General features: G+C 50.0%; 11 protein-coding genes across 11 annotated transcripts; 7 read left to right on the top strand and 4 right to left on the bottom strand.

Annotated features, from left to right (window-relative positions):
• Positions 1 to 99: 99 nt before the first annotated feature.
• On the top strand, positions 100 to 329 carry SNOG_15613 (hypothetical protein; the record flags this gene model as incomplete). Its single annotated transcript, XM_001805706.1, has 2 exons — positions 100 to 178; positions 232 to 329. The coding sequence occupies 2 exons, from the start codon at positions 100 to 102 to the stop codon at positions 327 to 329; spliced, it is 177 nt and encodes a 58-aa protein (XP_001805758.1).
• Positions 330 to 334: 5 nt separating this feature from the next.
• SNOG_15612 (hypothetical protein) lies at positions 335 to 586 on the top strand (the record flags this gene model as incomplete). Its single annotated transcript, XM_001805705.1, has 2 exons — positions 335 to 374; positions 426 to 586. 2 exons carry the CDS (start codon positions 335 to 337, stop codon positions 584 to 586), a joined length of 201 nt encoding a protein of 66 aa, XP_001805757.1.
• Positions 587 to 1,788: 1,202 nt separating this feature from the next.
• On the top strand, positions 1,789 to 2,728 carry SNOG_15611 (hypothetical protein; the record flags this gene model as incomplete). The annotated part of the gene is made up of 2 exons (XM_001805704.1): positions 1,789 to 1,934; positions 1,987 to 2,728. The coding sequence occupies 2 exons, from the start codon at positions 1,789 to 1,791 to the stop codon at positions 2,726 to 2,728; spliced, it is 888 nt and encodes a 295-aa protein (XP_001805756.1).
• A 1,629-nt stretch (positions 2,729 to 4,357) lies between these two features.
• On the top strand, positions 4,358 to 4,784 carry SNOG_15610 (hypothetical protein; the record flags this gene model as incomplete). Its single annotated transcript, XM_001805703.1, has 2 exons — positions 4,358 to 4,449; positions 4,511 to 4,784. The coding sequence occupies 2 exons, from the start codon at positions 4,358 to 4,360 to the stop codon at positions 4,782 to 4,784; spliced, it is 366 nt and encodes a 121-aa protein (XP_001805755.1).
• Positions 4,785 to 6,402: 1,618 nt separating this feature from the next.
• On the bottom strand, positions 6,403 to 7,031 carry SNOG_15609 (hypothetical protein; the record flags this gene model as incomplete). The annotated part of the gene is made up of 3 exons (XM_001805702.1): positions 6,403 to 6,542; positions 6,591 to 6,777; positions 6,894 to 7,031. The coding sequence occupies 3 exons, from the start codon at positions 7,029 to 7,031 to the stop codon at positions 6,403 to 6,405; spliced, it is 465 nt and encodes a 154-aa protein (XP_001805754.1).
• Positions 7,032 to 7,532: 501 nt separating this feature from the next.
• On the bottom strand, positions 7,533 to 8,382 carry SNOG_15608 (hypothetical protein; the record flags this gene model as incomplete). The annotated part of the gene is made up of 3 exons (XM_001805701.1): positions 7,533 to 8,005; positions 8,083 to 8,161; positions 8,209 to 8,382. The coding sequence occupies 3 exons, from the start codon at positions 8,380 to 8,382 to the stop codon at positions 7,533 to 7,535; spliced, it is 726 nt and encodes a 241-aa protein (XP_001805753.1).
• A 1,197-nt stretch (positions 8,383 to 9,579) lies between these two features.
• On the bottom strand, positions 9,580 to 10,251 carry SNOG_15607 (hypothetical protein; the record flags this gene model as incomplete). The annotated part of the gene is made up of 2 exons (XM_001805700.1): positions 9,580 to 9,940; positions 10,001 to 10,251. The coding sequence occupies 2 exons, from the start codon at positions 10,249 to 10,251 to the stop codon at positions 9,580 to 9,582; spliced, it is 612 nt and encodes a 203-aa protein (XP_001805752.1).
• Positions 10,252 to 11,670: 1,419 nt separating this feature from the next.
• On the top strand, positions 11,671 to 12,675 carry SNOG_15606 (hypothetical protein; the record flags this gene model as incomplete). The annotated part of the gene is made up of 3 exons (XM_001805699.1): positions 11,671 to 11,876; positions 11,931 to 12,470; positions 12,544 to 12,675. The coding sequence occupies 2 exons, from the start codon at positions 11,671 to 11,673 to the stop codon at positions 12,373 to 12,375; spliced, it is 651 nt and encodes a 216-aa protein (XP_001805751.1). The 3' UTR covers positions 12,376 to 12,470; positions 12,544 to 12,675.
• A 599-nt stretch (positions 12,676 to 13,274) lies between these two features.
• On the top strand, positions 13,275 to 13,655 carry SNOG_15605 (hypothetical protein; the record flags this gene model as incomplete). The annotated part of the gene is made up of 2 exons (XM_001805698.1): positions 13,275 to 13,527; positions 13,585 to 13,655. The coding sequence occupies 2 exons, from the start codon at positions 13,275 to 13,277 to the stop codon at positions 13,653 to 13,655; spliced, it is 324 nt and encodes a 107-aa protein (XP_001805750.1).
• Positions 13,656 to 13,766: 111 nt separating this feature from the next.
• SNOG_15604 (hypothetical protein) lies at positions 13,767 to 14,795 on the bottom strand (the record flags this gene model as incomplete). Its single annotated transcript, XM_001805697.1, has 1 exon — positions 13,767 to 14,795. The coding sequence occupies one exon, from the start codon at positions 14,793 to 14,795 to the stop codon at positions 13,767 to 13,769; it is 1,029 nt and encodes a 342-aa protein (XP_001805749.1).
• A 2,241-nt stretch (positions 14,796 to 17,036) lies between these two features.
• Positions 17,037 to 17,364, top strand: SNOG_15603 (hypothetical protein; the record flags this gene model as incomplete). The annotated part of the gene is made up of 2 exons (XM_001805696.1): positions 17,037 to 17,092; positions 17,214 to 17,364. The coding sequence occupies 2 exons, from the start codon at positions 17,037 to 17,039 to the stop codon at positions 17,362 to 17,364; spliced, it is 207 nt and encodes a 68-aa protein (XP_001805748.1).
• Positions 17,365 to 17,525: the final 161 nt, after the last annotated feature.

The following is a 17,525-nucleotide window of genomic DNA, read 5'->3' as shown; positions in this document are numbered from 1 at the left end:
GAGACTGTCAAGATTGGTGATCTCAACATCGATGCCATTATCCATCAACTCGCTGCTGTTTGCCACGAATCAGGACAGTGTGAGACCAACGAAATCGAGATGAAGAGCAGATTCTGGAAATCCGAGAACAACCACAACCTCAAGGTTACCCTAGGTCCCCATGGCACATATCCCGTCTGTAAGTGCTCATCCACATCGCGCAGCCAACTAAAAGACTAACCTCAACATCAGGGATCCGCAACGGGCTCGTTGATCTACTCGGCGTTAGCGCGTCAAGGCCATTGCCAAGTGCACATCTGGCACTTATACCAACACCTGTCCTGGTGTAACCGCCATGGCCTATTGTCCCCGCAAGAAGACCCAGTACACCAACTGTGAGGTGCCCCAATTCTGGGGCATCACCTACCAGTGACGTGCCGATTCAGCAAATGCAGCTCCCCCTGCAATCTCTGTTGATCTCGCCTCTGAGAACTCGGACGCTGCGGTCTGCAAGGATGCTTTAGAAATTACGGGCACTGTGGCCGGTGCTGTGAACGGTTATGCGGGAACCGCTTTCACTCTGCTCTCATACGCCTGCGGTGCGTAAGCTGACAGAGACGCCGGAAGCTTTCTCATGAATGGAAATGGCCACGATGAAGAGTGGTATGAAGTGTGAAGCTTTCCTAAGCTGTTTGAGCGGCATCATCACTTTCTTTGCCCTTTTGTTTATCTTTCGTGTTTTTTTTGTTCACATTTTCATTTGTACATAAATATATGCCATCATCAGTATTCATTCTTACTTTTCCGCTTTGCTTTGTCAATCCGTTTCGTCCTTCGACCAAATGATGTTCGTTTCAGACGTCTCACAGCCACACTCTAAGAGCCACGTTCCTGAATTATGCCACATTTGGACTAGACCAGGCGCCTAAGCCAATCCGATCTTCCGGCCCGTTCAAATCTCGCCAATCACAGCTGGGCGATAATTAAAATTCCGATCCAGTCATTCCTTTCGACCTGCGTTTCAGAGCAAACTCCACCACGAAAGGACATCCTTGATCCGCGTCGCGCCAGCGTGTGTGATAGGATCCACGATACTCAGCACCTTGATTGCCGAGCACTTCGAGCCGCGTTGACTGCCGCACGGCGGTTACCCTGTCCATCGCTTGTCTGACTTCACCTGCACCAAGACACAACGAGTCGCCACCGATCAACACTCGCATGACTTGGCCAACGTTTCCAGGCGCGAGGCCGCCATGCAGGACATGCCACGAGGTCCATGGGGTATAAGTCGCCCACTATTAACAGCAAAACAGCAGGGATGTCAATGGTCGCCGCGGGCAGAAATTATTAACCTCAACCGGTTTTGGCGTACTCTGCGCGTACTCTACGTTGCAAGCATGATACCCAGTACTTCATACAAGTCAGTCTTTTCTTAGCTTTGAACCGGCAACGGGCCAATTGCCTTGCCCTGACTATGGTTTCGTTCAGATCAAGGTCATGGCGTTTTGCGGAGCCTTAAAAACGAAGGGATACTCTCCTGTTTCGGTTGTTTCATTGTAGCTCGACTGAACGTTAGCGTTCTTAAGAACTGTACCACTCCAGAGTTTTGTCAATCATCCATAGCATATCATTCTTTACTTTTATCGCAACATGAAGTTCCTTCGTTCCGTCCTTGTTCCGTTGCTATACTTGCCTTGCGCATATGCCGATTTTGCCGACAATGCACAAGAGGCTATCCTAACACTCCAAAGGAAATGGTACAATTTTGACACTGGACTATGGGACGATCTATGGTGGCAGTCAGGCAATATGGTAGAGACCATCGCCAAATTTGCACTGGAGGATGCGACTTTCAAGAAGACCGCCATCGACATTATTTCCAACACCTACGAGAAGTCCCGCAATCAACTAGGTGCTAGAGACTGGAAAAACGACTTCTACGACGACGAGGGATGGTAAGAATGCTCCTACAACACAATTTCCATAGCAGATGTTAACTATCATCAGGTGGGCAATGGGTTGGATCGGCGCCTACGACCTCACTGGCGACGCGAAGTACCTCAACACCGCCAAAGATATCTTCGAGGATATGACCACAGGCTGGAACACCCCATGCAACGGTGGCATATGGTGGGACAAAAAGCACGTGAGCATCGCCTCGATCTCCAACGAACTCTTCCTCGTCGTTGGCGCCTCTCTCGCCAACCGCGTCTCCGCCTCCGACCGAGACCACTACCTCAACTGGGCGCAAATGGAATGGGATTGGTTTTACAACTCAGGCGTCATCAATGACGACGGCCTAGTCAACGACGGCATCGACCAAACATCCTGCAAGAACGACGGCAAAACTACTTTCACATACAACCAAGGCGTCATCCTTGCTGGCCTCAGTGAGCTCTCTCGCGCCCGCGGAGATGGCGGATACATCGGGCACGCATACAACATCGCCAATGCAGCCATCAATCAGTTGACCAAAAACGGTATCCTGACAGAACCCGTGGGCGGCGAGCTTGACAAGCAAGGCGCGCAATTCAAGGGCGTGTTTGTGCGCGGCTTATCGACGCTGAACGAGAACAAGCGCGATGAGAACTTCACAGGATTCTTACTGAGAAACGCGGAGAGTGCGTGGGTCCAGGAGAAGCTTGATGGAGGCGTTATCCCGGATAGGTGGCAGGGTGGTAGCAAGAGCTCGAATGCGGCGAGTCATGCAGCAGGCATTGATGTGCTGGTTGCCGCTGCGACGGCGTAGAAGTGAGCTGTGCATTGAGGGACACACGCAAGCTTTTCTGGATGGAGCGAGTGTGCTTATGACTTTACGACTTTACGAATGTTGGCTACGGAGGATTTGGGCGGCATTGATGGCGTTGCTTGCGGGATTACTTGGCCGCCCATACGGCTTGAAAGATTCCAAGGTTATACAGCGTCGACCATAGCTAGCTGGACTACAATCGCTAATGTATATTTCCTTGTATTTGATCTGTTGGCATGAGCTTGTAGTGTGGACAAACTTGTATCATATGTGCTTGCGGAATGGAAATAAGTATTACTTGACACTTGCGCGAGGAAAGCTGCAGAGGTCTTCCTTAAGAACTCAGTTTTTTACCAACAAATGTCATCAAAAACAAGTCGAGTTGAATAGATGAAGCCCTAAAATCTCACATCATTCAATCTGATCTTGTAGTCGCGTCGAACTTCAAGGGCACATCGGTCTACAGCCTCGCCCGATAATTTTTGCCGCACCGACGAAGGTATGACGCTCTAAATATATAAGTCAATGCTAGAGACTACAAAACAAATGCAAAAATATGGTCACCTCTTTGGATAGTTTAGAAGTCCTTGGTGTAGAGTTCGACTGAACAGCGGAGTAAGCGTGCTGGGCCTATCAGAATTGAGTGCCACCACCGTGATATGCATCCCGGCGCTTATGCTGTCTTCAATATGACGACTCTTCAAAATGATTATGCAGTCAGCTCTCTATTTCTGCTTTCCAATTGGCTGCCATCCATGCGTGAGACTGCGCATACGTCTAGTGACTGCGACGAGGAAAAGGTGATATCCGACGAGGACTGTTGTCAGCTGCGCCTCCCGGTTGCGTGATCGCCCCCAACCCTGATCTTTCACCGGTATCATGCTATCCGATGAAAAGGAACCAGCTAGCATAACACTCGCGCTGAATACACGGTGCTGAGCATCTCCTTGTCACTTGTGTCCTGTCGTTGTCGAAGCCACCTGTAGAAGCCATCTCAACATGCACAGAGCTCACTGGGAAGCTTACACAGGACCCGATATTGGGCTCTTGAAAACCCTACCGCCAGAACTGTACAAGACAATCCCATTTGCTCAACCACCTCCCGGCGTGGTCGCGAACTTTCAAAATCCTCCGACACGGGTACCACTTAGTCTAGGGATTTCCGTTACATATCTCGTCATTGCAAGTATCTGCTTGGGTATCCGTACATACACACGGACCTTCATCGTTAAGAAGTGGGGTTGGGATGATTGTGAGTTACAAGTCTGGTGTACAAAAGTCCGTGAAGTTTTTAAGCTGACATTAGTCGTATTCAGGGCTCGTGGTCACCGGATTTGTGAGCCAAAAATGATGCTTAGCGACATAACAAGAGCTTCCTAACATCAATACATAGTCGTTCAGCATTGCTTGTTTCGCAAGTCTTGTTTTAGGTACGTTGCGACTGCTCTACCTGCTCATTAAGACATTGACTATATGCAGGTTATCGCGGGGGAGTCGTTGGTCGACACGGATGGGATGTACATTTGGACAAAGCTCTCAGCCATGATAGTCTTTTAGTGAGCATCTATTTGATCTCCAATCGCAACTACCTCACTCATGATAGCATAGCAAAGTTATCTCTGCACAGTCATGTCCGCTCCTGCGTTAGGCTTCATCAAAATGAGCCTATTTGTACAGTACTATTACCTGTTTGGCGTTATGCGGTACATCCGCATCAGTGTGTGAGTGTAAAACGAAGTGACCGTGGTCAACAATCTGCTGATGATATCTCGCACTTGACAGGTTGATTATCGGAACTTTGACCACCATCTTCTACCTCTCCATATCGATCACTGCCTTCGCTATGAACAGCCCATGGCCAGGCGAGTCGCTTCTAGACGTCATTGTCTCGTGGCACTACTTGAAGTTTGCGAAATCTTCGATCGCCACTGGTATGATTGGGATGTTTGTTGACTGGATCCTTCTCTTTCTCCCGGTGCCGGCAGTATGGCGTCTCAAGATATCGCGTCGGAAGAAAGCGAGTGTTATTCTCATTTTCATGACAGGCACGCTGTAAGTACATTCAGATGGCGCTTTACTATATGCCAATGGTGCTTCGCCCATTGGTCTGAAGGTACTGATGATACCACTAGAGGAGCTATCGCGTCCGTGCTAAGCTTATATTATCGCGTCGTACTGCAAAGAGACCCAACGGACACTACTTGGAAAGTAGGATACACATTGCTTTGGACGTAGGTACCACAATTCAACAGCTTCCCCTTGGCTTTGTTAACTTATTTATAAACCAGGCAAGTTGAAATGTGGTCCGGTGTTACTGCTTCGTGCATGCCAACAGTCAAGCAATTCTTCTCTCACTATTTTCCGACCGCGTCGCTAGATAAAAAACCGGAGCAGTCGACCTCGCATTCTCGGCGTGTAAACGAAGGGAGGAATCTCAAGCCTGGAGGCTCTTTCAGGCTGTGGGGTTACAAGAGCAGTACGCACACCGAGAGTACTGAACAAATTACGCAAGGATCAAATTGCTCCCGGACCGAAGTAGCTGACAGGAGTGGTGCGACCGCGAACGAGAGTGGACAGCTCGAATGAGAAAGCTTTCAAAGACCGTAAGCTTAAACTGACTGCAGGATGTCTACGTATGGGTAAGCGGTGTTTCTTCCAATCGGGAGTGACTTCAAATGCACTGCTATGTTCTCAATGGTTCATGTACCCAACACACATCTTGACTTTACATCATTCTCTATGTACTTATGCAACGTGAGCAGCCTCGAAATCGAAGAAGTACTACGAGCGAGGACTGTTGGCTTGTCCCGGTAGCGTGATAGGTGTGCACTATGTCTGTGGAATATTACACGCTTGCCTTCCGGTCATTTTGCTTAGACACCCTGAACTGATATGTGTTCTTGGACGTGACTGTCCCAAAAGTCCTCCCCAAAATCTTCTTCAAAATCGATCATATTGGCAAGCCCACGATTATAGCGATCTTAAAGATTCGTGCGGTTCAAATTTCGCCGTGCCTCGGGGTTGTAGTGTGGATAGCATGGTTGATACTCCTTCCACTCGGAGCCAAACACTAAGTGCGTTCTTCCTTCCTGATATGAAGACATGGTTCATCGTCACCGCGTCATTTGTTATGATCGCAAAGTAGCTTGGTCTTGCAACCATGTTGCCAGCAGTGAGTACTGCGAGCATCAACGAAGATGCGCGGGTTCTTGAGGACTTCTTCAGCAAGCATGGCATACTCGAATACCATTATCTCTAATGCGATAAGGAGGTGACAATCGACCGCAACATGAACATTGTGACGGAGCTCCTCGCAGGCGTAGCGTTGTAAGATATCAAGTGTAGTGACAAGGGTGTCGTAAACACGATGCTTATCGGTCGCGTCGCAGCGATGTCGTTGCATACGTTTCCTTATTGCTCGGCATGACTTGGCCATATTGACAGAGCATTTCTCTTGAGAATGAGTATCAAAAACGCTCGTATGAAATGCCAGTTCAAACATAATTTTGTTGACCTCTTCGTGTCCTCTACTTCGAGCCCAGGAAAACCTGCTGACTGTTGGGGCTGTAAGATACAAAGCTTAATCTCGATATAAAACTTTAGTGTGCTCTTCAGCTGCGATCGTGCGGCATGTCTGAGATTGTCCGGAATTCTTCGCCGAGAAACTCAAAGAATCAACTGAGCTGGTCTTCGGTCTGATACTCATCATACAATTTTCGATATATGTGCATATATTTGCCTACGCATTCGACGTAGTCAAAGAACTCAGGTACACTAAGCTCCTGCAGCCGGCGTATAGAGTTGCACGTAAGATCTGCTGGAATCAGTCTAGTCCTAAATTGCATGGATTAAAACGGCTCACCGGGTGAGAAGATGTTCGTTGTTCCCCACCATTTGCCCTCATTGTCGAGTAATTTCGGAATATCTTCTAGCGATCTTTCGATTTCCTCGATCTTGCGCTTGATATTGCTTATGAACTCAACAAACAAGTCGTTGAAGTCGCTGAAATGAAATGTGAGCTCTTCTGCTTTGCGATCCAAAGCAGGCCACTGTCTAATTGGGAACCCATAAATGCCAAAAATTCATCGAAATCATGCATTTGATCACAACCTTCCATCGCGCAGATTCGAATCAGCAGAAGGCAGGTCTTGTTCATATGGGATACGGTAGCGTCATCTTTGTTCGAAGGGCCAATGAGGCTGTAGCGGACCTGGGGGAATTGTGTGTCGGTATGATCTTGCGGTGATGGTGTATCGGTGGCATCTTCTATTGCGTCCCAATCGACTGGCTGTATTTGGGACATTGCTGCAATGAGAGCATGAATGTTGTTGGGCTCGCCAACGCGTAGCTAGCAAATAAGATCAAGGTGGATGCGCCAGTCCTTGTGGCCCGTGTGACGCTTAGGATGTGTCGCCTGCCCTATAAGTCGCAAGTCGGACTCTTCCACAACTATCCCCATAATGAGCAACAAAAAGGTCTTAACTTCCAAACCAATGTCATCTTGACCACATTGCATATAATGCATATAAGGCACGCAGACCCCTTCTCGCTGTGGAATAAGCGCGCTTCAACAACTACCTAGGCACACCTCGATGCCAACTATCATACAGCGCTTTTCATGAGTCACTGACATTGTTCAAGAGATCGATTCAGAGACAAGTTGGCCCGACATGGCCACTCAACACTAATGATGAAGCACAGGTCATGCTCAGAGATTGTATAAATCATGGAAGTGAAAGAAAAACAACAATGTCTAGCGGAAAGAATGGTTCGTTCACGAGTATTACCTATCGCAACAATCCAGCTAAGCAACAATCTCCTTGGCGACCCTCTTGACTTCCTTCGCCAGCTTCTCGGCCTCACTCTTCGCGTTCCTCGCCTTAATCTTCGCCTGTGTACCCTTGATCTGCGCAGTCAAGAACTGCACACCCTCGTTTGCCCTGACACCGTATGTCAAGTGCGCCGGCAACACCGCCAACGTACCAAGACATACTGCATCACCCGGCTGGCAGATAATCTTCACTTTCTCCTTGGGGAAGTTGGGGATTTGGTTCCTGTCTTGCAACTTCTGTGTGTCACCGTAAAGTACAACGCCAGCGATCTGCTCCTTCACGTTTGCAGGAAGGCCTTCGATGCTGCGGTGACAGACTGCTGCGCCCTGGGAGTAGCCGCCTGCTACGATGACCGAGTCAGGGCATTTGGACGCCATGTTTGTGAGCGTGGTGGCCATGAGGCGCTCGGAGGCCGCGTCGGTACCACCGGGAAGAGCATTTGTGCCTATAAGGGCGGCATAGTCTTTTATCATCAAAGGTCTTAGCAAAATTCAGATCAAGTCTTGCAGCGTGATTACTCACCAATTCCCTCGGTCGCGACTGCATCGCGGCCAAATGCGCGCTTGAGGCCGTCGGAGGTGGGCGGGCCCACGACAGTGCCCTGAGACGGTCAGTTTTTAGTTTTGTAAGTCGCATGGATACGCTTACCATATTGCCTATTTCAGTCGATCCACGAGCCCATGCAAAGAGGACGTCTTTGCATCCGCCTCGGCTGAATTCTTTGGATGTTGATCCAGTCCCGCCTAGGAGTTGGCGTACCTCTACCGGACCAGCGGCAGCTAGTCCGGCCAAAAGCGAGACGAGAAGTGACTGAGTATACATGTTTCTTGATGTGTCGCGAACGTGTTGTGTATAGGTAAACTTGAGGATTGAAAAGCAGCAAGAGATCAACGAAAGAAGAGTAGACAGGCTCAGCCCGGACGGAACAAAGACACCGGTGAAGCGAAGGTAAGAGTGATGCTGCTGTGATTCTCCAGATACTGGAGGGCGATCATCCTTATAACCTTGCTACAACGAGTACACCGGTTTGATCGAATACGAACAATCCTCGATGCAGATCCCACTCTGCATTGCTGCAAGATGCCCAAGATCCAGTCGAAGACGCCGCCAAGTAGATGAAGTACCAAGCGCGATCGGAGGACCTCAAATTAGAGGGCAGAGAAATCGCAGCCGAGGAAGGTGCCATGCGGTGATGCTCATGATTGGGTGTCCCAGGCACAGAGGTTTGTGGGGCAGACGGATGTTAATGCGTTTGTATGTGGGTGAAGAATGCATTCCTCAAGGATTGATAGGACATCCCAGTTATCAGTAAAGCATGAGCGAGTTTCGGAGGGCTATCGTGGCTGTTAGCTCCCGCTTGGTGTCAGTGGCGCCATGTTTTCTTACAAATTCGCTCTTACCAACTGCTCTGGTTCGGTATTTTTTCTTTGGGTATCCTGGCTAGACTTGTAGCATATCTGTACCATGACACTGGAGTATCCAGTAGATTGGGCGTGCCGTCATGGTGCCTCGGTACTCTTCCGTCTATGGTTGTCTCTATTGGCTGAATGTTGTTCACCGACGAGCTGTCAATGTAACATTTTGACAGAATTCTTACGCGATAGTCTCGAGACTGGAAACTCATGACGTGGGTTGCATAAGGGCAATCTCAAGCGGCCGCGATAAATCTACTAAGCAGCTATCATTCCCCAATCACGGAAAATTGAGTCGCGTAGCAGTGTATTAGGTTCGGGATGTGCGAACTCCATAGACGGACAAGCTTTTCGATATCATTATCGTGTTCTTAATATTGCCAGGTTAGCGGAATGGTTCTATCGGTTGCTGGCTATGTTCACTGAGTAATGGCGTAGCGGCACCCCACCTGTTTCAAGACAAGCTGTGACGCAAAAACAACTGTTCAGTCAATGCAACACGAAACACCACAGGCACATATTAAAAGGATCATTGTTGCTTTTTTGCAACAGCAGAAGTGCATGAACTCACAATAGTAATATTCAGATACTTGAAGATGCAGATGTTTCAGCTTTGGTAAATGGTGGCGAAATAGGAACAGACTGAGGCAGAGTATTTCCGACATACCGAAATCAACAGAACAGATCTTGTACGTTGAGCAAAGTCGAGATTGCCATCCTTGAGATCCTTATCCGACATATCCGCTGAGGGATCTTTTTTGTCAAAAGCATGACTCGCCCTCGTCTTGCGCGACATATTGGTAATATTGTAATGTGTGCCTCCGAGCGTGGGAGACATGGCGTTTGCTGTAATCCAGTTCAGCCGCTTTGCCCAACCCCAAGGGTCTTTTCCCGTCTTCTTGCGTAGCTTGGACTCGCCGCTAGACTTTGCCTTTTCCAAAAGCTCCTTCGCGCCCAGGACGCCTTTGCTGGCCTCGAATTAGGTATTGCTGAAATGAGCTGTAGCATGCGGGCGCCACTCCACGGACTTGCACTCCATGCCGTACTCTGGCAGATCCGAAGACCATTCCAGGAAGTACTTTATGGCGAGTGGAAGGTCGAGAATCTCGGTGTCAGCCTTCATTTCGTCCGCGTGATTGATGGCTGCGATAGCGCCAGGGAGAGCATCGCCCATGATTCCAGCTAGGGCTTGTACTTTCTCACCATCCTCGTTATCTTCGCATGTCACGCAACACAAGAGCTTCAGCAATGATGTGAACTCACTGATGGAACCAAGCATCACTACTGAAGCCAAACGTATCGACCTCGTTGACGGACAGTGCCAGCGCGCTGATCGGCGCGCATATCTGCTTGAGGGCATCGTTGCCTTTCTTCTTGAGTGCAGCGTCGAAATCAAGCAACTATCATGGTCAGAAAGTCAGTTACCGATTCAGATCTCTTTCTACTACATGTTGTCACTTATGACAGAAAGCGTCTAGGGTGCCTAAACCTATAAGCAGAGCTTTGCCATAGTAATATAAGCTTGGCAACACTGTATATAGATGCTGGGTACTAAGTGCCCTTGTTTACTTTCCGTCGTAGTTGACAACCTGCAATAACCACACATACCAAGTTCTCCATAAGTTCCATCAACCCCTTACCAGCGAAGTCGTTATGAATGTAAATTCTGAAATTATCCGGATCGCAGTAATACGAACGCCTCCTATAGTCACCGAAGTCTTGGTACCTTCCCAAATGATCACCCACTTGTACTCTGGGTGATCTTTGGCTGGCTTCAGGATGATGCCGCTTTTGAGAGCCTCATCAAACTCTTCTTGTATCTTTCATATAGTTCGTCTTCATCGTCCGCCTCCTCCGCTTAACAATTCTCGACCTCGTACTCGAGATGTGGGCGGTGCATGCATACATACTTGTGAGGAGAGATTGTATTCATCCGCAAATGTACCAGCAAACTTATTGCAATCAATACGATGGAGATACAGAAGCCTTGCATCGTGAAGCTTGGGCCCTTCGTCGTTTTGATGAGCGGTCGCACTTTCGGGCTCTTACTCTTGAGTGAGAGCACTCGTCTCCTTGCTGGTCTTCTGCTTTTTGGTTGGAGGCATTATGAAATGCTGCAGCAATGTAACGTCTGGCGAGTCCAAAAAGGATGGAAAACAAATGGACGATGGGGGGAGCCGATACAGCATATAGTTGCAGATCATCGGTCCGAGTGACATCAGACGGTCCATGCACACAAGTGAAACGCGACCAACACGCGCTGCACGTGATGGGAAAACACCAAAAAACACCCTTTATAAGGACATGTCGTCTAAGATGAGATATCCTCATAACGGAGTGAAGATATCACATGCTGCCAAAAGCTACTTTCCCTACCCCGTTCGTTAAATTGCTCTTGTTTGATAGCGATAAACTTGCTGTTTACCCTGCTCTCGATTATGCTAACGCGCTCGTACAGCATTAGTTTGATCCCCAGTGATGATAGTGGTGGCATTGATGTTGGACGAAGCTGTGGTTCCGACCACCGAGTTTGCAATCGCTTTCCGTCGGACAAATCATGACAAGATAAGGCCGAGCAGCATGCGACAGCACAATCAAGAAGTCGTACATTGGATTTTCTACGTCTATGAGCAGTGTTCTATCCACCAACTACGAAGAAAAACTTTCTCATCTCGCGCAGCGCCTTCAGCCCGCAAACATGCACGACCCAATCGCCGACGCAAAAGCCCAAGAAGCAACGCGAAAATACACATTTCGCACCGCAACCTTAGATGATATACCCGCCCTCCAACAAATGATCGGCGACTCTCTGCGCGCTTTAGGAAAAGGATACTACACGCAAGCCGAACTCGACGGCTCGATCGGATACCTATTCGGGCCCGACACGGTCCTTATCCACGACCAGTAAGCCCCATCAAGCAGCCCGTCCATCTCAATCGAATGCTCAACTTCGCGAAGAACATACTTCATCCTGCACCCCTCATCGCAGCCCCAAACAATCTGCGCCTGCGGCGGCTGGTCCTTCCGCAAAACGCTGTATGGCGGCGACTCCGCCCCCTCACCCTTGCGCATGCCGGAAAAACGCAACCCTGAGACTGACCGCGCGAGTATCCGCGCAATCTTCACGCATCCTGATTATGCCCGCCAAGGCTTGGGGACGATGATGATGCGGCACTGTGAAGCGGCTGCACGTGACGGGAAGACGGGGGTGATTGGCGGGTTTGAGAGGCTGGAGATGGGCGCAACGTTGAGTGGCGTGGCGTTGTATGAGAAGTGTGGATATGTGAGGAGTGGGAGGGAGGATGTGGTGAGGTGTCCGAATGGGGAGGGTATTGGGATTGTGCATATGGTCAAGGATTTGGATGGGGCTGTGAAGGAGAGTACCGATGTAGAGACATCGTGAGCGAATTGCACGATGCCTCGGAGTGATAGTGTTCACCGTGGTAGCGTATTTCTTGTGATCTCAAGGATACAGCGCCAATCTTTGTTGGCATAGAAATGAATGACTGGCACAATGAGAATTGAAGGCACACAATGGTGCAAATTGGAGCTGACTGCGAGCCTGCGTGAAGAGCGTCGAACTGTATGACTACATTAGGCATCGAAATGATGAGGCGTGTTCCCAAGATTTCGAATGGGCATTTGGCGAGCGATGGGTAAAGCTCAGTGGGCTCGTGGTCTTCCAATTCAGCTTGCATGATTGAACTGTTTTGTTCTGCTCGAACATCCATCCTACAAGCCAAATCATCGGCCCGAATCAGCATATCGAACGTCATCAACGTTGTGAAGCGACCCTTTCTACGAGCATGTCCGATCTAAAAGCTGCTGCCTTGTCGAGCGATGTCGTCATTGTCACTGTGCCTGCGGGCAATCGATCCAGATATCGTTCTGGTCCGCGGTAATCCAGCCACAGAGCTCGACTTGGGCGCGAGACTGCCGGAATTTCTCTGGTATATTTAGTTGCCTATTTAAGACGCCTCACGGACGAGCAAGTATTCGATGGTTCGAAGGACAGCGTCGCAAGAGAAAGCAGAGTCAGTGGATGATTGCTTCAGCCAAAGATGATCACCAAGCAGACTCAGAGTCACGGAATGCGCATCACAAGTCAGGAGATTGCAACTTGTCAAAAGCACTTTTTTTGTTATGGAAAGAAACCAGGGGGGAGAGAGTCAAAAAGCCAGCCAAGCCCCGAGAAACCCCAAATGCAAGAGTATCCAAGCCCTTCCCCGCCTGAAATCTCCCAAGAATAGCCAATGCGGAAATCAAAGAGTTGATTCAAGACCAGAAAGCCAAAAAGCGACAATGTTCGCACACACAGTGCCCGCCGTAAACTGGGGGATATTGTACATGTCATACCTGCAGGCCCCAAAACGCCTTTCCGTGGGGTATCAGATCGTCCAACGTGAGAATTCCAAAAAGTGCAAGACTGAGATTGGTCGGTCTATCGTTGTGATCGTTCACGCGCATCGCATGCAGTACCGTGGAAGCAAATATGGGAAAGGACTGTCGCGAGGAGCATGGTCGACGCAAGATACTGTGTGCTCCAGCCTTGGAGGTGAGTGAGAGAGGAAGAGTGATCATTGTAGTTGTACAAGCAGGACCACTTCAATAGTTTCGAAAGTTGCGGTGGGTATCGTGGTCCGGATCGGGCACTATGGGCTCGGAGACGATTACAACCGGTAAATCGCCCACATGGTGGGAAGAAATGCGAGTCAAATCGATGCGTGATCGTCAAGCAGAGTTGTCGTTGTTTGTCGTGCGCGATCTTTTATCCGATGTGTTGGCAGGGTGGAGCTATGAGTCCAAGAAGGCGTCCATGGCCTCTTCAAGATCTTGACTCCAAAGATATAGCTTCTCCTCCTCGATCTGGTCATCGACAGGGAGGTAGACATCTTCCATGGTCGGAATGCGGGCAACCTGATCGATGGGGTACTGTTCGACGCAAGGAAGCTGGTTCCATGGCAGACCAGGGGGGCCTTGCTCGCGCGGAAGAGGTGGGTAGCGCCCAACACCGGTCTTGGCTCGATCATCGCCCTCCCACTTGAGCTCAGCAATAGAAGGCCAGGGTGCAATATCGTCCTTGCCATTCTTCCAGTCACGGCACCAGATCGTGTGTTCTCCGAGGACACGACTCAGGTTGGTAACCTCGTCGAAGTTGCCATACAACCCCCATTTGTTGAGGTTCTGCTGAGTGTCGAAGGGGATAGGGGGTATGCGCAGAGCGTCCTCCTTCGCCTTGACCTTGTTTGCGAGTAGGTTGGCCTGAGAAGCAAGCATAGCTTCGCGGTGGGCAATGTAGTCGTTGTACTTCCACTTCGAAACCTCCGAGTTTTTGAATTGGCGACGCATCGCGTTCCGAATGACCATGAACTCCTGCATGGCTTGAGCATCCGCTGACATCCATGTGCGAGAGTTCCGGAAATTGGCACCTCCACCACGACCAGCACTGAAGGGACTTCCAGTGCGAAAGCCACCGTCTCTCCGGGCAAAGTCAGGAGTGGGGTGATTGAAGCGACTGGAGTCGTTGTAGTTCTTGAAACCTCGCTGAAAAGGTGCAGTGTAGCGTCCAACCTCCGTGGGCTTGGGTTGACTCGCATCACCGATGCTCAAGTTGTCGAAGTCAAGGCTCTCAGGGCTGAAAGGGCTGCTGAGAGAGTTTGCGACTTCTCCGTCGGAGCGAATCTCAGAGCTTCCATCCTCATTTAGAGTGCCGCCGCTGCTCTCCGAGGTCGGCGACATGAACTTGATGGGGGTGGCTGCCTTTGCATCGACACGGTTGGCGCCGCTCGAACCTACTTCCGCCTGTTCAACACTACCGGTCATCTAATATTCGCCTCGGGTAGCGCAATCGCTGTGTGGGAGTGATGTTTCGGAGGTGAAGATTGTGCTTGTTGATTCCAGGGAAAGTTAGGGTCGACGTCGGTATGTGGGTAATTGAAACACAGGTCCACACAGGTGAACGCTTTGTTGAAGTCTGAGTCTTGCCTCGGGCAGCGTAATCTCTGTGTAAGAGTGGTGCTTCGGGGCCTTTCCTATTGTTCAAATTAGACCATATGCTCTGGTGTTTGCGATTATCCAACAAATGCGTTGTCGGTCGCATAATATTTCTCAATGATGCCCAGATGCAAGCCCGTGAGTTCTGGCGTGATAGAAAGAGTCCTGCCACTTGTTCACCGACATTGAGGAAGCCAATAGAAACTGGGCCGCACGGCGTCACCGCCTCCACACATCGGCTGCTCTCACAATCGCGCGTGATACGAGGGAGTGATCACGTACCTGGTAATTGGGGGAAGTCAGGATTTGGAACTGTCAACTCTTTGGCGAGCTTTGTGGGCCGCGAAAATCGGTGTCAGTAAGAGCATGAAATGTGTGACTCCACATCAAAGATATGGGTCAAGGTAATGACAGGCTGCGCTTTTGCTGGGACCGTAACTTACAGGTGCGAAGTCTCGACTGTCTAGGGTAGAAGCGGAGGTTGAGTAAGGGACTTGGAGAGGGTTGGAAGCTTTCAGAACAAATGATGGGAGGTAGGTAGCTGCCTAAGGTCAATAACAGTCCGCTATTGTGCCTGCCTGTGGTGAAATAGGTTGGGTGGAAGAAATGAAAGCCCTTGAAGCTCGAAGCTATTGTTATAGCTCTACTGTAGCCTAGACCCGCTTTCCAAGGGCGAAGTGAGTGCCGTACCTGATCAGCCGAGCGGTGACTTGCTCGTGTCGTGAGAGAAGCGACCCGGCGGAGTATAGGCGGGCGGTATTTTGACGTTCTACAACCTTCGCGAATCTATGCGGTCTAAGAGCTCAGGTTTAGTTTCTAGATGGAGCTGCGCGGATGGGCGAGGTTGGATTGGTCTTGTCCAGTGGTGGTCGGTCTAGTTGGTATGATCGCGGAACGATAGCGGCAGCAGCGAGAAAATCTGATGGAGGGCGTAGCGCTTTGAACTAATACTATGAGGCGAAAGGCAAGTAGTGAACCGAAGAAACGTCTAAATATTGGTGGTGGGGCGCGGGGAAGTTATCGCGATCGGGCACGGTCTTGTTGGCAAGTTGCTCTGCGCAAGCTCGGGTCTCCTTGGGCACAGAGTCGTGAAAGCCCTTCTCGAAATTTCCTCTCGAGACTTCTTTCACCAGCCCAGTCAGTGAGATGTCCCTGAGAGCGAGCGGAAGATTGACAGGCGAGCAGCGACCGGCGCTGCTGTGTAAAGAAGAGGATCGTAGAAGGAGTTGATAGACGATAGGAGCTGATGTAGTACGGATGACGAGTTGAAAGGAGACCAGAAGACAGACAGGAACCTGGAGTTTCCTAACTCGCCTCTTTGTCCTTCAGACAGCAAGAACAACTCGAGCGAGGGCGAGCAGGTGCAGCTCATAGACCGGAGTTGCTCCAGAAGGCTTGCACCACATACTCTACAATTTCAATGGTAAACCACGAAGCTACATCGTACTTACAGTACCGTCAAGATGTTTACTGACACGCAGGAAACTTGACAAATTGCCAGACACTCCAACATCTTACCATTACGGAGCAAATCATATCATGCTTCTTGCAGACTATAGGGACATCGTACGCACAATGGCTTCAAGCTCCTGCAAAGCTGCCTACAATGTGAGACCATAGGTATCGTGCATGATGAAATCTGTCGCAGCAGGTCAATATTGTAGCCAGGAAGATGATCTAAGTTAAGTTCTGCATATGGAGGCCAGCGCATGTTGCTATTAATAAAGTTACGAGGTGGAAGATAGTGTGCACGAAAAGTTGAGACGGATGAAGTTGAGATGGACATAGGGCCGTGCACACGCGTGTTTGAGGCTCTGTAGCCGCCCATGCGACCATTGGCTCTAAGCGATCGACCCCACACGGCAGGCGCTACGCCGCAGCCACGCAAGTAAGGGCGCCATCGAGTTGACGACGGACCATGAGGTCGGTAGCATAACTTCACTACATCCAAAATCAGAGGCAGGTGAATGTCAACATTCAGCAAAACACCAACTGCACACTGTCGCGCCTCTGCACGACATACTGTAGTTGGTGTTCAAAGTGACATGCAGATGTGAAACACAACACACAATGACGTTAGACCTGCAAAATCAAGGCACAGCACGCGCCACGCAAGACGGCGCAGTGTGAGCCTACAAAACCGTTGCGTCCCGCATATTCTCGTGCCTTGAGCACCTCCTCTGCCATCGACTGACGTTCAGAGGTCGTGTTCCCTTGCGCTCGACACCACATCTAACTCTGCGACAGCCGTGGACGTCACGAGGAGGCCCAGGTCGCCCGATCTGCCTCTTTGCGCCGGTACGACTGTCGTGGGCCAATGAGCGCAAGCCGTGGAACAAAGGACGCCCGCTCAAGACAACCCGCGACAACCACCCGAGGACAAAGAGGCTCAAAATAACAGCCGCTGTCCATAACTCATGTTCTAGCGCGTTGTTTTGGCCTTCCCCAGCCCGACCAGCTGACAACCGAATGACTGGTCGGGAGTGGCTTGCTCCACTTCCAAGGGCGCCTATTTGGGCCACCACGAAATCCGAGATCGCCTGTTCTAACTAGAGCCTC

The sequence above is a fragment of the Parastagonospora nodorum genome, assembly GCF_000146915.1.
Source record: "Parastagonospora nodorum SN15 chromosome Unknown scaffold_39, whole genome shotgun sequence".
Lineage (NCBI taxonomy): Eukaryota > Fungi > Ascomycota > Dothideomycetes > Pleosporales > Phaeosphaeriaceae > Parastagonospora > Parastagonospora nodorum.
Note: the sequence above shows the minus strand (reverse complement) of the source record. Positions and strands in the feature narration are given on the sequence as shown.